Here is a 23,177-nt window from a genome sequence, read left to right as displayed (position 1 = left end):
TTACAGAACAGTTATTTATTTCTGTGGTGGTGAGTGTGAATTGGACCGGTGCGCAGTGTCGTAATTCAGTGTTACATATTGATTCAATTGATTGATCGATTCATTTGATTCACTGGTGACGCAATTTATCCATTGACTAAGTGATGCACTGTCCGGTTGTTTGAATCTTCGCAGATGGATTCAGTAACACAAATGATTCTTTGTCAGAATGATTCAGTGATTCAAGAGTGTCATCAGTTGTTGTTTACTTGTATCACAGTGCCTAGTTCCGACAGGAGTGTGTTTAGTTCAGCTGCATATAGCAGCTTTAAAAAAATAACGCATTTCGTATATTAATATGTTTAATTGATTTTTATTCAATTCACAGATTCTGTTCAAGTCATTTATCATTGTTGGGCCTATATTGAATGGCTTTCAGTGGGTTAGCTCTCAGCTAGCGCTATCCTCCCAGCGCTCCTCAAAATCAACCGATTCAGTTCGTCAAAAAAAACAACAACTCTGAAACATGTCGTGTACGTGTGCTTTAGCAGCGAGAAAACTCTTAAATTCTGCTCATAAAGGTAAGAAGAAAGTCATATTTTGAAAAATATTGATGTTTGTTTGTTTCCTAGTTAACGTTAGTTTTGCTAGCGATGCTGCTGGTGCGCTAACAATATATATATATATATATATATATATATATATATATATATATATACAAACAAACAAACCACAAATTATGTTCAGTGATACACAAACATTTACATCCACCCTCATATAGAAAAGTAGTTTTAAATGCTTTATAAAGTAAAACAAAAAAACATTAGACAGTTGTTGACAAGTTCATCTATTGCTGCAACTTTAGCCTACATATAAGAATTGTCTTTAGCCAGATTGTTTATTAAAATTTTCACCTACAATTGTGATTTAATTTAGGAATTGTCATTATTTATTTGGCTGTTAGTTTTGCCTGTTTGTTATTTAAAATCGCTTTCAAGATTCATAAAATGAAAAATTAATAGTGTTCTTTGTCAAGACACCTATAGTCTGATAAGAAACTTTATTTTGGTGGTTGGATATTTGATTTCTGTTCTAGTAAAGTGTACATTTTGTTGCCAATGTCCTGTAGAGGCACTCTTAAACAACATGATAATGATTTCGTAACTGGCATCATGTAATTGTTATTTTGAGGGAATTTCCTCCTGAAGATCTCAAGTTTGTGTATGTGACACAGGAATATCCGGCTCCAGAGTCCAATTCCTGTCACTGAGCCTCACGGGATCTCGTGAAGTTCGTCTGGCACGCCGTATCCCCGTCAGGTCATTCTCCGAGACTTCTGTGTACTTCGCTTCAAAAGATGGGATGAAAGATGGAGATGGTGGAAAGGTACGATGATAGATATACAGCGTTACTTGTCATACAAGTATTCCCTGACAACAAGGGTTTAAGAAGGAAATAACAACTTGCCAATGTAATTAAATTCATCCTCTTTCTAGGAGTTTGTTTTATATATATACTTGTCTTCCTTTTAAGAAATCTGTTGGTGAAGGAAGTGGAAAGAGATCCAGCTCAAATAATTCTGGCAAAGGAGGAAGTCAGCTGAGATGCCCTAAATGTGGAGATCCTTGCACACATGTAGAAACATTTGTTTGTGAGTACTTGGTAATAGTAAATGAAATCATAGAAAATAAATGATTTCATTTTGTTAATTTTTTTCCACCTAATTGTTTGTTTATGTGTGTAATATGGGATAAATAACTATAGGATCACCTTTTTTTATTACTGACCTTGTTTCCAAAGAGTTATGTTTTTTTTTTGGCCTTGTGCTTGTTTAAGTAGGCCAGAGTGTTAACTGAACTAACTGTTCAATGCTAAAAATAAATCACACACAAGTTGCTTTTTCATCTGCTGGTGCTTTAATTAGTAACATGGTTTAAAAGTTGCTTAGTTAAAAGTAAAGAATTGAGATTGCATTTTAAATTGTGATATAAGAAATTCTTTCTTTCTTTCTTGCTTGCTTTTTTATTTTATTAATGTTGTTATTGTTATTATTATTAAATAACAATATTTCGGTTTCAATTAATCATCGGCTCTAGTTAAAAGTGAGTAGAATGAGTAACAGTCCCATTATTTTAATAAAATTACACTAAGATGTTATTTCTCCTTTGTGTAGCATCAACTCGCTTTGTGAAATGTGAAAAATGCCACCACTTTTTCGTGGTGCTTTCCGAAACGGATACTAAGAAGAGTTTGAGTAAAGACCCGGAATCCGCAGCAGAAGCTGTCAAGTTGGCTTTCCAACAGAAACCCCCTCCACCACCTAAAAAAGTTGGTTATTCATTTTACTTGGAGGTTTTAAAGCAGTATAACACCATGTGACATGGTTATCTAGCTGGTTGTCTCCATCTTCATATATAATCTCTCTGTTTTTGTTTTCTCGCAGATCTATGCTTATCTGGATAAGTATGTTGTGGGTCAGGACCATGCTAAGAAGGTTCTGGCAGTGGCCGTTTACAACCATTATAAACGCATCTACAACAACATGCCCACAGGCTCCAGACAGCAGCAGGTGGAGGCGGAGAAACAGGCCTCCCTCACTCCTCGAGGTGTGTGTGTGTGTGTGTGTGTGTGTGTGTGTGTGTGTGTGTGTGTGTGTGTGTGTGTGTGTGTGTGTGTGTGTGTGTGTGTGTGTAAAACGCACATAGAAGGTAGGAGCAGGTGGTTTTCACTAAACGGGTCTTATGTAAGATAATCACAGGCATTAGGAAATGAATCTGTTACAGGATACAGATTAAATTCGTGTCCTCAAAAAAGCCAGGTTTCACTCTGTCAGCTGGAAGCAAAATGAAGAAGTGACCCTTTGGGCAATAATATGAGCAATAGTAGGGATGGTCGCCACAACTTCTACTCTACATTAATTTCCACTGAATATACTGTTTTACTCAGAAATATGCCACATTAGTTACGTTAAATTGTCTTTTTAAGCATTCTGGTTATGCAGAGTTTCAAAAAAAGGATATGACAGTTTGCCATTGTGTACCTTCTTGAATCTTCTAATCTTGTCCTTCAGAAGCCAAAACTACCTCCATTGTGATGTGTAGTCTGTCCATTAGTATCTAATCCAACTGCAGCATTTTATGATATCTTTCATCTTTTGGCATTTGTACAGTTCAGAAGCATTTTTGCAGCAGATTTGACTTAATTGGTCAGGGTTTTTTGTAACTGTCCTCCTTTCTCTGTAGAGCTAGAGCTAAGACGACGAGAGGACGAATACAGGTTTACAAGTAAGTGTATGTCAACATCCATAATCTTATTGTCCATACAGTATGTCATTTAAACCATTTATTTTTCGAAACAAGTCTGTTTTATGTTGCTTCAGTTGCTTTGATTTATGTTGGGTGTTGTACAAATGCCAAAAAAAATCACATAGTCAATTTTCTTAATTTCCTTTACCCTTTTTCAATGTTGAAATTTTATATCATTGCATAATTACGTTAGTGCCAATGCATGTATCAGAAAGAATGCTGTCATGTTTTACGTTTGACTGCTGGTTCATGTGTCGCTTTTGTCAAATGCAGCTTTCAGAGGTTCTTGTCACATGAAATCCCTGTAGATCCTGTGATTAGAGCAGCTGTGCACACTAAGCAAATTGACCTTACCAGTTCACAATGCATGATGCAACTAGTTCCCTTTCGAGAGGTCTCTCCTATTGCGTAAGTAGCTTACGCTATGGGAAAACTCCTTTTCTCGAGAATATTGAAGTCTTTATGTAAAACGCATTGCAGCTGCACAGCTGACAGCAATGAACGAAGGCAGCTCGGTCATTGGCTGTGCTGCGGCAACTTGCTCGAACCAATGACGGGGCGACTCTGAATGCGCGACCAAAGAACCCGGAGAACCAACCCGGAGCCGACTGGATGAGTGGTTTCTGCAGGGGCGCCAGCAGGCCCCTCGGCAAAGGCCTTCTCCCTTCTTCCCGGAAGTTCACGACGAACTCACCAAGTCGTGGAAAGCCCCCCACTCTGCGCGCCTAAAGCCTTCTTTTTCTTCCTCGCTCTCCTCTGTGGACGGCGCGAAGGAAAGAGGCTACGAGGGAACACCGCCCCTCGAGGAGGCCGTGGCCAATCATCTCTGCCCGCCCTCCACCACCGGATGGAAAGCCAAAGCTTCCCACCCCTCGAAGCCCTGCCGCACTACTTCAGCTCTCGCCGGTCGCGCCTACGCCGCCGCCGGCCAAGCTGCATCAGCGCTTCACTCTATGGCGGTACTTCAAGTGTTCCAAGCCAAGCTTCTCCGCTCTATGGACGAGTCTGGCCCCGAACCCGAAGCCTTTAAGGACCTACGCAGCGCGACTGACATAGCCCTGCGAGCCACGAAGGCCACCGCCCAGTCTATCGGCCGTGCCATGGCTAATTTGGACTGTGTTCTTCCAAAATGTATGAAATCTATCGGTCAGTCAAGTTTCTCTTATAACGGTACAAGACTATGGAACTCTCTGCCCACTGACTTAAAATTGCAGACAGACATGCCCAGCTTCGATAGAGGTCTAAAACAGTGGCTAAAGTCAAGTCAAAGCTGCACACATGCTAATGCTGTATAACATGTATAGTGATGTTTTGTATTGCTAATCTTTGTTACTACTGTATTTATTTTTACTTTACTTTTTTGTGTTGTGATTGGTGACATGTGTTGTCTCCTATGGACAAGTGTTGCAAATTAGCAATTTTGCTATAACACTGAAAACAAGGTATCTGGTTCGTCCAATGCTGTTGTTATGTCCATATCAAATAAATAAATAAATAAAAAAATAAATAAAAAAAATTTGACTGTTCTCGAGCGCCATCTGTGGTTGACTCTGACTGAGATGAAGGACGCGGATAAGGCGCCATTTCTCGACGCGCCTATCTCCACCAGCGGGCTGTTTGGACCGGCGGTTAAGGGTTTCGCCGAACGCTTCACTGAGGCCCAGAATGCTTCACAAGCTATGCGGCATTTCCTGCCCAAGCGCTCCAGCTCATCGCAGAGCAGACAGAGGCAGCCGCAGCGGGCTAGAACAGCCCCCACCGCCACTCAGCCCGCGCCTCAGGCTGACGCTCGACGCCGCTCGCGCTCTCACAACCGCAAGCCGCCTTCTGAGCGACGGGGTCCTCGGCCCAAGATTGTGCTGAACCCCGAGCCTCGAAAGCCGTCCTAACCACAAGAATGAAAAGAGAGAGTGCGTGTCTCGCAAAAGCCGGACCACTCTCTCTGCAAAAGCTCAAGCATTACCCAGTCCCCTTACAGGCGGCTGGATATGTTCATACAGCAGTCAATGGGCCAGTCACAGAGCTCGCTCACCTGCAAACAAACGCCGTTTTTACGGCGACGCACAGAAAACACAAAAAGAGTATTTTTCTGCCTGTGTCACTAAGGGTTCACATGTCCACAAAGTGTGCATTCCCAGATACTGTCAAAACAGTGCCAAATTCATTCCCAGCTCAAGCTGCGCACCCCATGAATGTAGATCACGTGCCTACGGTCATGTACGCACCACTACACACAAGAACTGTTCACACAGTTATAAATTCATCCCCAGTAAAAGCGGGAAACATTATAAAAGTGACGCGTGTGCCTACCACTGTTTATGCACCCCCACTTATAAACACTGTCCTTACAGTGTCAAACACAACCCCAGCCCAGGCTGCGAGTTTTACAGACACAGCGCGCGCTGCTGTAATCACACACGCGCCCATTCACTCAGCTGCTCAGCGCGCGCCCGCGCCTCTGAGAGCTATGAGCTCAGGCGATTCGCTGGCCGGGTCCCTGCGTCACAGCGGCCCGCCCCTAGCCTGTATTCAGCCCATATCTGTACACGCAGCGGCATGGGAAAATATTCCAGATATGCCGAAATGGGTATTGAATATAGTAAAGCACGGATACTCGCTCCAGTTCGCTCGCAGACCACCACGTTTTACGACTGTGGTCGAGACGAAAGTGAGAAAAGAGTGCTCACATGTTCTACGCACCGAGGTGCGCAAACCAATAGAAAAGGGCGCTGTGGAAACTGTTCCCCCCTCTCTGAGCGAGGCAGGTTTTTACAGCCGCTATTTTCTCGTCCCGAAAAAGGATGGCGGTCTCCGCCCCATCCTAGATCTCAGACACCTGAACAAAGCACTAATGATTCGCTCGTTCAGAATGTTAACAACCAAGCATATCCTCGCGCAAGTACGCCCAGGAGATTGGTTTCTCTCAGTGGATCTGAAAGATGCTTACTTTCACATTCCAATAGCGCCTCATCACAGGCCGTTTCTGAGATTCGCTTTCGAGGGACAGTCGTACCAGTACACAGTACTTCCGTTCGGCCTGTCCCTGGCTCCCCGTACATTCACGAAATGTATGGATGCAGCACTTTCCCCCCTAAGGCGAAGGGGAGTGCGAATACTGAATTATCTCGACGATTGGCTGATTCTAGCACAATCAGAGAGTCAGTTAATAACACACAGATCTTGGATTATCAGCCATTTAGAATGCCTGGGTCTAAGAATCAATTTTGCAAAAAGCATACTATCTCCCAGCCAGAGGATTTCTTTCCTGGGAATAGTTCTAGACTCGATGCAAATGACAGCGCGTCTCTCATCAGAGCGCGCGCTCACCATCCGGCGCCTTGCAACATCATTCAGGGCGGGTGCGCTCGCCCCCGTCAAGCGGTTTCAGAGGATGCTCGGTCTCATGGCCTCAGCATCGGCCGTACTCCAGCTAGGATTGTTGCATATGCGCCCTCTCCAATGCTGGCTCAAGAGCCGCGTCCCTACTCACGCGTGGTGTTCGGGCCACCTTTTAATCAGAGCGAACCACGGCTGTATAAAAGCCCTGACGCACTGGAAAGCCGCCGACTGGTACCAGTCAGGCGTGAGTCTGGGTGTGAACACAAGGAGAAAGATGATAACGACAGATGCCTCCAAAATAGGTTGGGGGGCCCTTTACGAGGGCAGGCCTGTCTCCGGCTTTTGGTCAAACCCGGAGAAGCGCCTACACATAAACTGTCTGGAAATGAAAGCGGTCGCTTTGGCTCTCAGAGCCCTGCTCCCACAGCTGAGAAACGAACACGTCTTGGTCCGAACGGACAACATGACGGTAGTATCGTACATAAATCGCCAGGGTGGACTCAGGTCGAGCTCCATGCATTCAATGGCCAGGAGACTCATTTTATGGTCCCAGCACAACTTGCGCTCGCTGAGAGCAGCGCATGTGCCAGGTGCCCTGAACCAGGGGGCGGACATGCTATCCAGAGACAAAATTCTCCCAGGAGAATGGGCTCTCAACCCGCTGACGATTCAGTGGTTATGGAAAACCTTTGGCAAAGCGGAGATCGACCTCTTCGCCTCCAAGGAGAACGAGCACTGCCCTCTTTTCTTCACGAAAAGCATGGATGCGCTCGCCCAGAGCTGGCCGAGCCGTCCCTTATATGCCTTTCCCCCGATCGCGATGCTACCGCAGGTCATCAGTCGGGTCAGAGAGGAGAAAAACGCAGTGCTGCTGATAGCCCCACTCTGAAAGAACCAAACATGGTTTCCAGATCTGATGCAAATGCAATCTGCACCACGGCCGATTCCACTGAGGCCAGACCTCCTCAGTCAGGCCAACGGGATGATATTTCATCCCCGCCCCGATCTGTGGGCCCTTCATGCATGGCCCCTCAACGGGTTCCCAGGAACCTCACGAGCGGAGCACTAAAAACCATCGCTGAGGCGCGGGCGCCCTCCACGAGACGCTTATATGCCCAGAAATGGAAAGTGTTCAGTGACTGGTGTAATGCCAAGGGCCTGAACCCTGAAACATGCGAGATTACGAACGTACTCGCTTTTCTACAAGGGCTTCTGGAGGCGGGCCGCGCCCCCTCCACGCTCAAAGTATTTGTGGCGGCCATCACAGCATCACACGACCCTGTAATGGAACGTCCATTGGGAAGAAACGACCTAATTATTCGTTTCCTAAGGGGCGCTAGGAGGATGAACCCTTTACGCCCCCCCTCAGTGCCGATCTGGGACCTAGCTACTGTCCTAGACGCTCTTAAAGGGCCTCCGTTCGAACCACTCCGAACCGTGCACCTTAAACAGCTCTCGCTCAAGACTGCGCTCTTGCTGGCACTCGCCTCGGTCAAGAGAGTGGGCGACCTGCACGCGCTTTCGACAAGCGCTGCCTGCCTAGAATTCGGACCTAACGACTGCAGGGTCGTCCTTAGACCGAAACATGGGTATATTCCTAAAGTGCTCACCACTCCCTTCAGAGCACAGGTTATCTCCCTAACTGCGCTATCGTCCCCAGCAGACGAACACGACGCTAATCTACTCTGCCCCGTTAGGGCTCTCAGAGTGTATTTGGAGCGTTCTGCCCTATTCAGACAGACAGAACAACTGTTTGTATGCTTTGGCGGCCGTACGAAAGGTTCCGCCGTTTCAAAGCAGAGAATCTCTCACTGGATAGTTGAGGCTATAGCGCTGGCTTATGAAGCTAAGGGACTTCAATGCCCCTGGGGAGTCAAAGCACACTCCACCAGGAGTGTGGCTTCTTCCTGGGCATGGTCGAGCGGGATACCGATCGAGGATATTTGTGCGGCGGCAGGCTGGGCCTCACCGTCCACATTTATCAGGTTCTACAACCTACAGGTCCTGACACTGCATTCCAATGTACTATCAGCATGATGCTAGTTGAACTACGAGTTCGTATCTAGATTATGTATGTGCTTGTGTCACACTGAGCGCCTTCTAGCCGCTCTGTATTCTTTCCCACATATAAAGCTCGCCTCTGCCGGCTAGTTGGATGATAACTTTGCTTTTTTAGCTCAGGCACCTGCCTCTGGCTATCATAAGGCGAAGTTCAGCACGCACGGCGTTTTGCATGGTGTTCCCATAGCGTAAGCTACTTACGCAATAGGAGAGACCTCTCGAAAGGGAACGACTCGGTTACTAACGTAACCTCGGTTCCCTGAGAGGAGGGAACGAGTATTGCGTAAGCTGCCGTGCTTGTGCTTGGTTAGTTCGCTTCAGTCGTTTTAACCTAAAGAACTCTCATGACGGGGCGCCCAATATATAGCTCTTGGCCACGCCCATCTTGGCGGGCTCTGACGCGCGCGGGCGCGAAGCGCGCTCTTTGGTCGCGCATTCAGAGTCGCCCCGTCATTGGTTCGAGCAAGTTGCCGCAGCACAGCCAATGACCGAGCTGCCTTCGTTCATTGCTGTCAGCTGTGCAGCTGCAATGCGTTTTACATAAAGACTTCAATATTCTCGAGAAAAGGAGTTTTCCCATAGCGTAAGCTACTTACGCAATACTCGTTCCCTCCTCTCAGGGAACCGAGGTTACGTTAGTAACCGAGTCGTTTTTACTAAAGAAAAGAGTAAACATTTCGGTGCTGTTATAACTTAGTATTATTCATGTACTTAATTGCGATTTGCAAAACATTTTTATTTGTTTTAAAAAAAGATTTTGTTTTTACGTTTTCATTTTAGATTTAGTTTTAATATTATGTGCTTTTGTCATTTTATTAGTCATTTTACTCATTTCTATTTAGCTCTAATGTATTTTTATTTCATTTTTAGTTGTATTCATTTTAATACTTTGAATTAAACTTATTTTATTACGTTTTTTAAAAGTTTTTCATGTTTGCCGTGTTTTTATATTTTATTCTTTATATAGAAAGTATATATGCAAGTATATGTAAGTATAGAGTTTTGATTATAACTTTTTTTACCATGTGACTCGTAAAGAACTGTTCGATACAAGTTGAAGCTGAATGGACATCATGTGTGGCATGCTGTCAATTACCTAAAAATATTTTTGGGCCCCATCTCTCAGTTGATTGATCATTTTGATTAAAATTGCCTTCTAATTTTGCCTGTGCAAATTTATATAAAATCTTAAATAATACACATCTTTGTATCAAAGTATTTTCAAGTGGTTTAACAAAAATGTGAGCTTTGGATGCTTTGATTCAAACCCTCGTTGAATGCCTTGCCTTATAGACTGTAGACCATTGTAAGTGCATTACTGTAAACATGTATTTTGTAATTATGATGAAGTGAGGTGTTGAAACTATTGTGGTAATTAACAGTGTGCCACTCAAAAGGTCAAAAACTTGAACTTTGAACCTGGAACGTTGCTTTTAAAAAATATTATGTAAACTGGACTAATTACATAAGAAATAAGAAAATAAACATTCTTTAAGATGAGTTTTTCAAAGATGCATAATCCGGAAACATTCATGCATGCACCAAGCTTAAAAAATTCATAATTTATGCATTTTTTTGTTTGTTTTTGCTGCTGATGTTTAATTTGTCCAGAGCTGCTCCAGATCGCAGGGATCAGTCCTCATGGAAACGCTCTGGGTGCCTCCATGCAGCAGCAGTTGAACCAGCAGGCAGCTCCAGAGAAGAGAGGAGGAGAAGTGCTGGACTCCACACACACCGACATCAAACTAGAGAAGAGCAACATAGTGCTGCTGGGCCCTACTGGCTCTGGTGAGACCAAAAAACACGTTCAGTGTTGTGTCCGATTTGATAGAAGGCTTAATTATTAAACGGAGCAAAGATGATTTTGATATTTAAATTGATTTTGATCAAATAAAGGCAGTCTTGGTGAGCATAAGAGACCTCTTTCAAAAACAATTTGCAGACCCTAAACCTTTGAACGTTAGTGTATGTTTTGAGTGGTAATATGGAAAAACTAGAAACCTTGAGTTGTGTGACAGGAAAAACACTTCTGGCACAAACGCTGGCCAAATGCCTGGATGTTCCCTTTGCAATCTGTGACTGCACCACCCTTACCCAGGCGGGGTACGTGGGAGAGGACATAGAGTCAGTCATAGCAAAGCTTCTGCAGGACGCCAACTATGTGATCGAGAAAGCTCAGCAAGGTAACAATTGTGGGAAACTTCCTGTGACGTTTACCCACATGTATGAAATATTCAAAAATAATTTCTTCAATTAAAGTTCGATTTGGATGTTGAAATTGTTTCAGGTATTGTGTTCTTGGACGAAGTGGACAAGATTGGCAGCGTTCCCGGTATCCATCAGTTAAGGGACGTGGGAGGAGAGGGAGTGCAGCAGGTTTGTTTTTAAAAATGAAGCAGATTCTCTGTCCTAGATTGCACACCTCAGATGTGTCACTGATATTCAGCTAAACTTTGACCTAAATCACAAGAACGCTCACACGGCTGTTAAAGATTTACAGAAACACAGTCTGTTATTCTTGAAATCTCACTTCTGTATTTCTAGTGTATTTCTTTAATCACTAACAAAAACTTGTGATGTACCAAATTTTGCCAAATCTGACAATCATTTTTTATCACTACAGAAAACAGATTTTAGTCATACCTAAAATTTTGATGTCTTTACAGAAAGATAAAAAAAAAAAATAACCTAAACTGTGATAGTGTTTTTGTTGTGATGAATAACGTTACGTTGTTTTTGTAGGGTTTACTTAAGCTACTGGAAGGCACTATTGTTAATGTTCCTGAGAAGAACACAAGGAAGCTGAGAGGTGAAACTGTGCAAGTTGACACCACCAACATCCTGTTTGTAGCATCTGGAGCATTTAATGGACTTGACCGTATCATCAGCAGGAGAAAGAATGAGAAGGTAAGTTCTAAAAGACTAAGTTTGAAAGACTAGCTTGGTTATTTTAAATTGCATATTTAATTTCCTTCAGCTAAATGATTTTAATAAATGAATCAATGGATTAACGTCCTTAAGAAGTGTTTATTCTTTTGTATGGGGTTGTCAGGATTACATAAACTTCAATTTTAATGTTTTGGGTTAGTAAGATTTTTTTTAATTTTTTAAGAAATTAATACTTTTATTCAGAAAAGACTCATCAAATGTGGCAGTGAAGACATTTATAATGTTACAAAATATATCTGTTTCAAAGACGAGTAATTGCTGAAAATTCAGCTTTGCTATCCCAGGAATATTTATTTTAAGCTATTTTAAATCAGGGGTAGGGAACCACATTTTTTTCATTTTTTTCTTTAATTTTTGGTAAATGCATTTTTCTATAAGAGCCACAGCAAAAAAATAAAATACCATTAAAAAAGCATGTTTTGTTTTCAATAATACTTCAATAATAGTAACTTTATTAGGTCCATAGACAACTATAAACCAAACAAACATGCTAAAAACAATAAATAAGTTGTAATTTGGAATTAATTGTGCAGGGCTTTCACTGCGAGGTTGAGTTAACCCTGAGGAGCATAAATGCTCTACAGAGTCGCGTGTGTGTGTCATATTTCTGTGTGTATTTAACTGTTTAAGCGTGCAACCAAAGACAAAGTCTTCTTCTATGCTTGTCCGTGTTCCGCTCGGAGCGCGCGCACAGAAAGCATCCTGTCAGTTGCGGATTCAGTTCTCTTTCTCGGCTTATTGCGCTTGTAATATTTATTTTTAATATCAAGCACATCCTGTTCTTTATTTTCTCAGTAATCCATGTTTCTTTATTAATAACTTCAAACAGTCCCACCCACTGAAAGCTGCTCGGATTATCATACGGACATAAATATGACACATTCATAGGACATAAAAGGTCTATGCCGCAAAAGAGAACTGGTGAAATGTCTCGTGGCACGGCAGAGCACCAGTTTCAATAAAAGGATATGTTCAGTCACATTTTTTATACACTTTTTATCTGTGGTTTGCCATTGATTGCTGTCATGACACTGAACACGCACTTTGGCCAGTTCAATTTGAAATCCATTATTATAAAGGGTGAGAGACCTGGGGAGCCACCTGATTTTTGTCAAAGCGCCAGTTGTGGCTTGGGAACCATAGGATTTCAACTGCTGTTTTAAATCGTAATAATATTTCTTGCATGTTTTTACTGTATTTATGATCAAGTAAATAATAAAAATATGTAATATATAATGTGCCCATTGTCTTTATATTCCATATGTAGTACCTTGGGTTTGGAACACCGTCTAACATGGGGAAAGGTCGAAGGGCGGCAGCAGCGGCTGACCTGGCTAACACCACAGGGGGAGAGGTGGACGCAGTGGCCGAGATCGAGGAGAAAGACCGACTTCTGAAACACGTGGAGGCAAGAGACCTCATTGAATTCGGCATGATTCCTGAATTTGTGGGCCGTCTTCCCGTTGTTGTTCCACTGCACAGTCTGGATGAGGAGACGCTGGTGCGCATCCTTACAGAGCCTCGCAATGCTGTTGTGCCGCAGTATCAGGCTCTCTTTAGCATGGACAAGGTTGGTACCTAATATATATAACTAGAGGTGTCAATAGATTTAAATTTTTAATCACAACGAATCAGTGATCGACCGATATTGATTTTTTTATAACCGATACCGATTATTTGCATGTTTATGTGCCCGATAACCGATATGCAGAACCGATATTTATTTACTGTTATACTTCTGTTTTTGACACAATTATTACAACACAAATGAACTGCACAAACCATTTTATTTATAACAATCACTCCCTCCATATAATATATATATATATATATATATATATATATATATATATATATATATATATATATATATATATATATATATATATATATATATAATCACTCCCTCCTATATAATATCCCTCCTATATAATATATAAATATAAAACTTTATATTTATACACAAATAAATAGAGGGGTCTGAGTCCAAAAAATAAAGTGCCTTTGTTTAAAAATAAAAGCTTTGATGAGGTAAAAAATAAAGCACAAAACTTATTCTAACATACTGGGGGGGGGAATCTAAATTACATGAATTTTAGTAGCTATTTTAGTAGTGTTACTTAATACTCCCAGTTAAGCAGAACTAGGTTGTAGTGTAGAAAACAGAGTCTTTCAGCATTCTGCTCTGTAATCCTGCTTCGTTTGTTTTCATAAATGGTAAATAAACAAATTACAATAAAAACATTATATTATTACATTATATAATTTATATCTAAATGATACATATAATTTATGAGCATCAGCAGCAACAATGTTGACAATAGGCAAAATAAATGTTAAAAGTCTAATGTTTTCATATGAAGAAAATAATTGACAGGGGAGTCATATCACCTTTGCAGAAATGTAATTAATTTGAAACAGTTTTAGAAGGTTTATGTGCCGTTTAATAGGTTTAAACTAAGTGTGAGGAATAATTCACTGGGTAATATTAATTCACTGAATAATATTAGCTGGAATATAACATTGTCAGGAAAGTAACAGACAAAACAGCATATACATCATTGCATTTTCCAACTTGTATGTTATTAATTATTAATAATATTTTTGTAGGTCTAGATCATGAAATGCTTTATGACAAAGTGCTCTTTATGTATGCATTTACACATAACTATATATAGGCTACTCAACCGCGATTGCGCATGCAGATAATAAATAATTAATTCCACAAAGCGGTATATTTAGATGTGCGAAATAATTGCTATGTAGTAAATGATAATATAATCTAGGGTGTTTAAACAAGATAATCTTGTCAAAACTTTCATTCAGTGGCCGTGCTTGCGCATTCCTGATCATCAACCCAGTGAGTGCTCAGCAATATGAAAGAACTTTTTTTCAAGACTAATGGTGAGCAAATACAACAGATAAAGATTTTAATTCAGCGCTTTTATTTTCAACATGAACTCATTCATGTCTGTTTTATTTAATTCATTTAAAGTTACGTCTTTATTGGGGCAGGACATGATGGATTACGCTACGTGACTCCATGAGTTCGTCTCAATTTTTTAGAACCAAGCTGCATAAACTATATCAGGCATTTATGTCTCAAACCTCATTTCTGCATGCCTCTTATGTTAAATAAAGTTGAATAATTAAAGCAAAGCAAGTAGAACATATACTTTACATGTGCACAGTTGTTGTTGACTGATCTCCTCAGACGCGGGCTGCAATGGCGGAATTCTCAAAACGGCCACACGATGGCGCCGTTAATCGGCAAATCCGATATTACAAAACCGATACCCGATTATGGGAAAATGCTTAAGTATCGGAAAAAAATATCGGTAAACCGATACATCGGTCGATCACTACAACGAATCACCCTTTTTGTGCAATTAATCGCGATACTACACATATACTCAACGTGAAATTGAGCATACTTCATTTATCTTGTGAAACGCATTTATTTTGTCATCATTTGCTATATCCATCAAATGAAACTATCAGATTGTAGGATTATTCTCACAAAACTGGATTTTCTGCAAGCTTATTGTAAACTTTCCAAAAAAGGACACATGGAGACTCCAAAAGGATATCTAAAAACCAAATGATATCAGAAGTCTATATAATTCATACATTTATTCACACCAAAACACACACGCATAAAAAAACATTACCAAACAAAACTTTTCAGAATTGAGTGTACAGTGTACAGTTTACATTTCGGACATGTCAAGTTGCAGTACTGAACAGGACCACATGGAGAAACCAAACGTCTTGACATGACTGCATTATATGCCTACTACAGTACATTCAGAATTACTAAACACAGAAACATACACATGACAGATAAAAATATTATCCTAATAACATTATGAATGTGTGTGGAAACAATGTGAATGTACTGAAATGTGTGCGGATAAATACAATGTGTGATCAGTGTGTTGAGACCACACATAATCGGTTTGAAATAAATTACGTTAATGACGCAGTTCCGCGTGTTTCAGTCTTTAGCGTTTCATTATTTTAAGATGTTAAGAATTGAATTTGAATTGTATGCTGTGTAAATAGGAACTTCCCATTGACTTTAAATTAAGCGAATTAAAAATGAAACCCCTAAAATTACTAAATAAAATTATTAAAAATAAAATAATAAAACTTTTCGCCATTTTTTTATTATCTCATCTCCTTTTGAACATTCTTTCTTTTATTATCAGTATTGTTATTTTTAAATTTAACGATATTATAATATACATATATATATATATATATATATATATAATATTATATTTATTTATTCAATTTGTTAATATAAGCACATGATTTATAGACAGTGCTACAAATTTAGTAAATATATAATACATAATGTAATATGATCAAATGTGGCATAAATTGAAAGAAAATCATCAAGTGTTTCTCTAAGGATGTGCTGTGTCTTTGTTTTGTATTAGTGTGATCTCAACGTTTCGACTGATGCGCTTAGAGCGATCGCCAGATTAGCTCTGGAGCGTAAAACCGGAGCCCGTGGGCTTAGATCCATAATGGTAAGAGAATGCTGTTTTTGTTGCTTGTATTGTATTCAGTTTTCCGTTCCTCAAAGGCATGCTGGTTTAAAAACGTGTGCTCTTGTGATGTCATAAGCTGCCACTATTTCCCAACAGGAAAAACTGCTGCTTGATCCCATGTTTGAGGTACCGCATTCAGATATTGTGGCAGTGGAGGTGAACAAGGAAGTGGTTCAAGGAAAAGCACCAGCTCAGTACATAAGGTGAGTACATACATAAGGGGTTGTCATCTTATCTGTCTACGATTAAGTTTAAAACCTATTCTGACTCACCTGGAACTATGGGCTGAAGTTATTCTTTTTCCTCTCTCTTTCTGTTCTGAGCCGGAGTGGGCCATTTTAAGATAAAGTAGTAACACTTGACAATAAGGTCTCATTCATTAATGAAATAACTAACATAAACTAACAGTGAGCAATATATTATTTTACAACATTTACGGATCTTATTGTTAGTTAATAAAAACACGTGTTCTTTGTTTGTTAGTTCACGTTGAATTAACTAATGTTCACAAAATACAACTTTGGTTTTAGGTTCATTTTTAGTTCATGTTAATCAAAAGTATATCATGTATTTGAAGAATCTATTTTGAAGATGCCTTGATCTTTTATTTATTTACCTATTTAAACTGTAATGCACATTGCAATTAAACATCTTTTTTTAATTTAAAATAATAATAATTATACAATATTTTTAATATTCAATAAATATAATTAAAATCAAATGTATAAGTAAATGTTGAAACATTAACCAAGATTATTAAATGGTGTAGAAGTATTGTTCATTCTTAGTTCATGTCAACTAATGTAGTTACTTAATGAAAGCTTACAAATTAAAGTATATCATGCATTTAAAGAATAAATTTAGATTATTTTTTATTTATCTTTTTGAACTGTAATGCACATTGCAAATTTATCAAAACATTTTTAAACAATATGTATTAATCTGTAGACATAAAATAATGTTCCTCATTTTGGGTTTATTAAATTACTTACTGAACTGTCCGCTTAACTGACCAACACACATTGCTGTCCTTTTGAAATTACTGCCTAATTATTTGAATGGAACTTGGTAGTCATTTGAATTCGTCTCATTGACTCTTTTGCCCTGTCCACTCAGAGCTGCAGCTAAAGACTCATCTGAGGAGGAGTATGATTCTGGAATCGAGGAGGAGAACTGGACGAGACAGGTTGATGCCGCCAAGAACTAAAAACTACAAACCCGGTTTAAAATCAAGACTTTTCTGTAGCTGATTGTTTGCATCCTCCGTTGTCCTCAGGGTCCATTTCTCACTGTACGCTTGTGATGATTTCTTACTCACTTTGGAAAAAACATATTCTGTGAACTTATGCCATCTCTTCCCTCACTTAATGTAATCATGGCTCATAGAAATAAGTTTAGTCTGCCAAGTCTGTGGGAAGTCTCCCCTGAACCTATCCTCCTAAAGAGATGTGAAATATAAAGAATTTTATTTTATTTTATTTCATTTTAGTTTCTCTTTGCCCTGCTTGGAATAAAATTACATATTTGTGTCACACTGGTCATGTGCTTGTTATAGTTACTGTAGCAGACATTGAAATAAAGTCTCCAATATAACATTTCTGTAGCTGTACCACATGAATAATAATTAGAACCCCACCAGAATATGTATTTGATAAAGGTCTGTTTAATTATTTTTTTCTTTCACTCAATGCTGTGGATTGAAGTGGGATTTTTAGATGTCCAGTTTGCTATTATTCTCAAGCTGCTATTTGCATTATATTAAGTGTCAAGAAAATTAGTAACTGGCTGGAACTTCAAGGACTTGCCTATTGTCACCTGATCAATGTCGTCTTATAATTTCTCCTGTTATTCACAAAGTGGACCAGATGTATTTGTATCGGCCAGTTTGAAACAACCAAGTGACTGGTCTCTTTGAGAAAGTTGCACATCAGTAACTGCAGAAGTTACACAGTGATTTAATCTGTGTTGTATTCCCTTTGTAATTCATTTTTAACTTTTTTTTCTTTTGAATTGCATTGTTATAGAGTTTACTCACATTAATGCAAAGTGGGAAGGGGTTACTTTTTACATAGAGAGAGTAGAAACCTGGTATGTTTTTGATCCTCACCCGTCATGTCAAAGGATATATGTACAAAAAATTTATGAATGAATAAAATGTAAATATTATTACTGAACAATGCAGGTCTTCTGACCAACAAAATAACTAAATGTGACATTGCTTAATGGACAATCAAAATACGTACAGCATAGCATAAAATACGTTATGAAATTTAGCATTAATTAAAGGCGTAGTTCACTAAAAAAAAAAAAAAGTCATTTATTCCCACTCATGGTCAAATCTAGCATAATTATTTTCTTCCATGGAACCATTTATTTTTCACTCATTTACTTTCACTGTATGGAAAGGTGAATGAAAATGGAGGCTGTTATCCTGCAAAGCATCTCCTTTTGTGTTTCACGGAAGAAAGACCTAAAGGTTTATAACTACATGAGGCTGAGTAAATGATAACATAATTTTCAGTTGTAGTTAAACTATTCGTTTTACTACAGTGCAATGAAATGTTAGAGTAATGCATTAAATCAGCCAATACTCTTTATTTATTGAATAAAGAGGGATATTATTGACCAAATTAAATATATAAATGCATAATTAAATATACTAACAAATGTTTCAATTAATGGATACAATAATATTAGCAAAATAAGTTTTTCTTATATCGAATAGAGAAGAACAGAATAGAATGCTATATGTAATTTTTTCTAAGTCACTTATGCTCATCAAGGCTGCATTTATTTGGTAAAAAAGAAAAACAATAATGAATTGTGAAATGTTACTGCAAATTAAAATGTTTTCTATTTTAATATAATTTAACATTCAAGAAGTTGAGGAGAACAGCATCATTGTCTTCAGTGTCACATGATCCTCCAGAAATCATCCCAATATGCTGATTTCCTGCTCAAGAAATATTTCATATTATTATCAATGTTGAAAACAGTTGTGTTGCTTAAAAGGAATAGTTCACTTACAAATGAAAATTCTGTCATCATTTACTCAACCTCAGAAAGTTGTTTCAAACCTGTATGACTTTCTTCTGCTGAACACATATTTTGGAAGATATTTTGAAGAATGTCGGTAACAGTTGAAGCACCCCATTGACTTCCATAGTAGGGGAAAAATACTATGGAAGTCAATGGGGTACAATGGTACATCACCTGTTTGGTTACCGACATTTTTCAAAATATCTTCTTTTGGGTTCAGCAGAAGAAAGAAATTCATACAGGTTTGAAACAACTTGAGGTTGAGTAAATGATGACATAATTTCCATCTTTCAGTGAACTTTTCCTTTAATTTATGATAAGATTATACATTTGGTCAATGTTCATTTCCACCCTGCTTTAATTTTGAAGGGGATTTTATTTTGAAGGCTTCCCAAACGGAAGTTCTTTCTTCATAACTTCCGGTTGTACGCTGTTCGCAACCGGTCACAACTGTGCGCTTCAACAAACACTGATTTGATTTTAGCATGAAATAATGGAAAACTTTCAGCAGTACGGCTACATGGGCGCTCCGCCTCCTCCCTTCAATGCTCCTGCGTATACAGACGGCGCGAGTTATGCAGGACCACCACCAATGCCTCCTCCACCTGCAGCGGGACACACATGGAACATGTATCAACATCCAACACCACCAGTACAATTTCACTGGCCCCAGTTCCCACCCTTCGACCCGAGCAGACCGCCTCCAGTCACCTTTGAGCCTCCTCAACACACTGAGAACCCTCCATCCTGGCTCCAGAACCAGTGGAATCAACCTGAACATCATTACAGTGGACAATTCCCACCAAATCAACATCAATATCCAAATTCAGCAACACCATCATATCAGTCCAACATCAGGCCGGATCATTCAGCTCACATGTACACCTCCAACCGCCAAAATTACTCATTTACCGACCAGTCTGCGAATAGATCCTGGCTAGATGACAACCAAAACAACAGTAAAATTACTTCAACGACAGCTTGCGATGAAGAATCCAAGCAGATGTTGAAAGATGAGCAGTGGATTCAACGTTTCTTGCATTCAAGAACCAGTAAACCCAGTGAACCAAAGCGAACCGCATCCAACCCACCCATCTCTCAGTTCAAAGAAAAGCTGTATGGGACTGTTAAAATGCTGTCCGAGTTAAATATCGTGTGCCAGATGCTGAAGGATAATTTGGAGAATGAAGATGTTTGGACTACTACGCTGTCTAAAGCAGCAGAACTAAAGAACCACATACAGGAGAGACTGGCCGAGCTGAAGGACCCAGACTGTGTTCGCAGCATCAAGAGGAAAGTGCTGCAGATCAACAAGAAGAGAGCCAGGATGAGGAGAAGAAAGGTGGAACTGAAGGAGGAAGAGCTGGAACGGGAGGCTAGACGAGCTGAAAGAGAGGCGGAGGTTGATAAATGGCAGATGAAACGCATTCAAGAAGTGGAGGAGAAGAACAGAGTGAGGAAGACTGACAGCTTATATCAGTGTCGTCCAATAGGGGGCGCTACACGCTCAGTTTTGGGTTGTCCGTTAAGCATTGCATTTTGATGATATAAAATATTATTGTTACTGATATTAATTAGTATTATACTATATTATTAGTTTTATTATTAATTATACTATATATATATTTAAATGTATTCTGTGATGATACATTATTCTATATTAATAATATCATACAATATGATTTAAAATTAAATATAATATTAATTAATTGATAATTATGTTATATTACATCTTATAATTGTTTTTTTAAATTATATTATTTATATAATTATTTTTCTTTTTTCAAAATGTCCTAGTTAAGAGAAAATAAATAAAACATACTGTGCATTTTAAATAATTTCCCTACTTTGGTATGAACGGATATTAAGAATATTATGGGTGTTTCTTTATTTTTACCTTCCTGCAATCATTACATTTCAAATCAGGCATGTTTTTGAGGGGGAATATTGATTTATAATTAATTTATATTTTTCCCTGTGCACTTAATATTACTTTCCATTTTGCTAGCTAGTCTTTATTAATATCACTTTAACTAACAAAAATCTCTTAATGACTTGTTCCTGTAAAAATAAAAATAAACATTTGACCACAAATATTTTGACCAATTTTAGTTATAGATATTTAACTCCCCAGGTATATACAGTATTAATATGTGAATTTCCTCTACCTTGAACATTTGTGAGTATGAGTTTATACATCCAGTAATGCCTGATCCTATAGTTTTGTTGTTCAGGAGAAAGAGTTGAAACAGGCGGCAGATGCTGTTCTCTCAGAGGTCAGAAAGAAGCAAGCGGATGCCAAGAGAATGTTGGACATCCTCAAATCACTGGAAAAACTCAGGAAACTCAGGAAAGAGGCGGCAGCCAGGAAAGGTAAAACATAAAAATAAGATTGCACAATTTAATTTAAAAGTTTGTATAACCATATCTTTAATGCTTAATTTCCTTGAATTTTTCCGATTTTAACAGGCATGTTTCCGGGAAAAGCGAGTGATGACATATTTGACGGTCACTTGGAGCGGTTGAGGAGTCTGATCCGTAAACGCACAGCCATCTACGCGACGGAGGAGAAAGCTCTGAGAGTCATGCTGGAGGGAGAGCAGGAAGAGGAGCGCAAACGAGACCGCGAGAAACGACTGAAGAAAGAAAAAGAGAAGCTCTTGCAGAAGAAACGAGAGGTGGACGCAATGCTGTTTGGAGGTAATACTGGGTTTGAGTATAGATAGATAGGAAGACAGACAGGTAGATAAATTACATTTTAAAATATACTAAAATAGAAAACGGTTATTTTAAATTTTAAAAAATATTTCACAATATTACTGTTTTTGTTGTTGTTGTTGTTGTTGATAAAATAGATGCAACCATGGTGAGCATAAGAGCAAACATAAAAATCGTGATGATTCCCAACTTGTGGCCGTTAGTGCGTGTATATATCTTCTAATGAGACAAACACATCCCGGTCCTAAGCAAGTTTCCTGATCCTTAATCCATTAGGGTTGTTTTTTTTTCTGAGGACACCACAAGTTGGCAGTATAGCCAGTTTTCTGTCCCTGTACTATTTCAAGGTGTGCTTCACTCGATGTACAGTGAGTATATGTGGTGCAGCACATCTAAAAAAAACCTAGATCTTTTGTTCAGTGGTATTTATATGGCACTTGTTACCTTATTTTTAGGTTCATTCATATGCTCTAAAATGTGCAATTGTTCATTGACATGATTGTAAACTCTTTTCTTTTTTCTTTAGCTGAATTGTCACCTGATCACCCTCTTCAACCGTTCCATGATTACTACACACAGGCTGAGCGCTCCCTTTCTGCTCTTATTCAAATAAGGTCCATTTTCAAATCAGAAGTAACCTCTAAAAATAACTCTGAGTTAATGTGATAAAGCTCAAAGAATGTGTTCCTATTGCATTTCCCCCGACAGGAGAGAGTGGGATCAGTTCCTGGTGTCTGTCGAGCACCCTGACGGGACTTCGGTTCCTCAAGGATGGGTTCTGCCCGACCCACCAGCCGACGACATCTGGGCCACGGCCCTGGAGAAATGACACTTTTGACCCCAAAGACTGTTCAATCACTTGTCGGAAAAAACCCTTTGGTTGGGAAAATGTGTGGCCATATTAAGTGATGCTAATTTTAGTGAATTTTACGAAAACATTTCTCCCAAAAAAAGCTTTTTGAGGACCATTTAGATTTTTTACATTGTGACACTTTTTTCATGACAGTTAATTGCATTTTCCCCAAATTCGCATTAATGTATTTGGATATTTTTCATATTTTTCTGTAATACTCATTATTCTCAGTGGCAATTTTCATTAGATTCTCATTGCTGCAATACTATATTACACTCCGAAATTACTGAAATAATGATATTTTGTTATTTAAATACCCTTAAAACTAAACGCAGTAGAACAAATACTACTGTGTGTATACATACACATATATAT

At 39.2% G+C, this 23,177-nt stretch overlaps 2 protein-coding genes across 3 annotated transcripts; both read left to right on the top strand.

Annotated features, from left to right (window-relative positions):
- The first annotated feature begins 25 nt into the window (after nt 1–25).
- Nucleotides 26–18,366, top strand: clpxa (caseinolytic mitochondrial matrix peptidase chaperone subunit Xa). Of its 2 annotated transcripts, XM_077227936.1 has the most exons (14): nt 26–560; nt 1,214–1,365; nt 1,513–1,630; nt 2,153–2,307; nt 2,423–2,585; nt 3,222–3,263; nt 10,296–10,472; nt 10,703–10,867; nt 10,972–11,060; nt 11,427–11,591; nt 12,901–13,203; nt 16,079–16,171; nt 16,289–16,395; nt 17,309–18,366. In XM_077227936.1, exons 1-14 carry the CDS (start codon nt 506–508, stop codon nt 17,397–17,399), a joined length of 1,875 nt encoding a protein of 624 aa, XP_077084051.1. In that variant the 5' UTR covers nt 26–505; the 3' UTR covers nt 17,400–18,366. The 2 variants fall into 2 exon arrangements, with proteins under 2 accessions (XP_077084051.1, XP_077084052.1); XM_077227937.1 differs by lacking the exon at nt 3,222–3,263 and having other exon boundaries at nt 206–560.
- A 1,278-nt stretch (nt 18,367–19,644) lies between these two features.
- On the top strand, nt 19,645–23,147 carry pdcd7 (programmed cell death 7). The gene is made up of 5 exons (XM_077227934.1): nt 19,645–20,684; nt 21,466–21,604; nt 21,701–21,931; nt 22,476–22,563; nt 22,658–23,147. Exons 1-5 carry the CDS (start codon nt 19,725–19,727, stop codon nt 22,776–22,778), a joined length of 1,539 nt encoding a protein of 512 aa, XP_077084049.1. The 5' UTR covers nt 19,645–19,724; the 3' UTR covers nt 22,779–23,147.
- The last annotated feature ends 30 nt before the right edge of the window (nt 23,148–23,177 follow it).

This window comes from Siphateles boraxobius, unplaced genomic scaffold (assembly GCF_051911475.1).
Source record: "Siphateles boraxobius isolate OS27281-9 unplaced genomic scaffold, OSU_SipBor_1 130, whole genome shotgun sequence".
NCBI lineage: Eukaryota > Metazoa > Chordata > Actinopteri > Cypriniformes > Leuciscidae > Siphateles > Siphateles boraxobius.
This window is presented reverse-complemented; position numbering and strand designations above follow the sequence as displayed.

Bases quoted from the DNA above. Each gene is read 5' to 3' on its own strand.
- clpxa (XM_077227936.1), top strand. From the start codon at position 506: ATGTCGTGTACGTGTGCTTTAGCAGCGAGAAAACTCTTAAATTCTGCT. The intron at 1,631-2,152 runs GTGAGTACTTGG...TCCTTTGTGTAG, and splicing joins ACATGTAGAAACATTTGTTT to CATCAACTCGCTTTGTGAAA. The intron at 10,868-10,971 runs GTAACAATTGTG...AAATTGTTTCAG, and splicing joins GATCGAGAAAGCTCAGCAAG to GTATTGTGTTCTTGGACGAA.
- pdcd7 (XM_077227934.1), top strand. From the start codon at position 19,725: ATGGAAAACTTTCAGCAGTACGGCTACATGGGCGCTCCGCCTCCTCCC. The intron at 20,685-21,465 runs GTGAGGAAGACT...TTTGTTGTTCAG, and splicing joins AAGTGGAGGAGAAGAACAGA to GAGAAAGAGTTGAAACAGGC. The intron at 21,605-21,700 runs GTAAAACATAAA...CGATTTTAACAG, and splicing joins AGAGGCGGCAGCCAGGAAAG to GCATGTTTCCGGGAAAAGCG.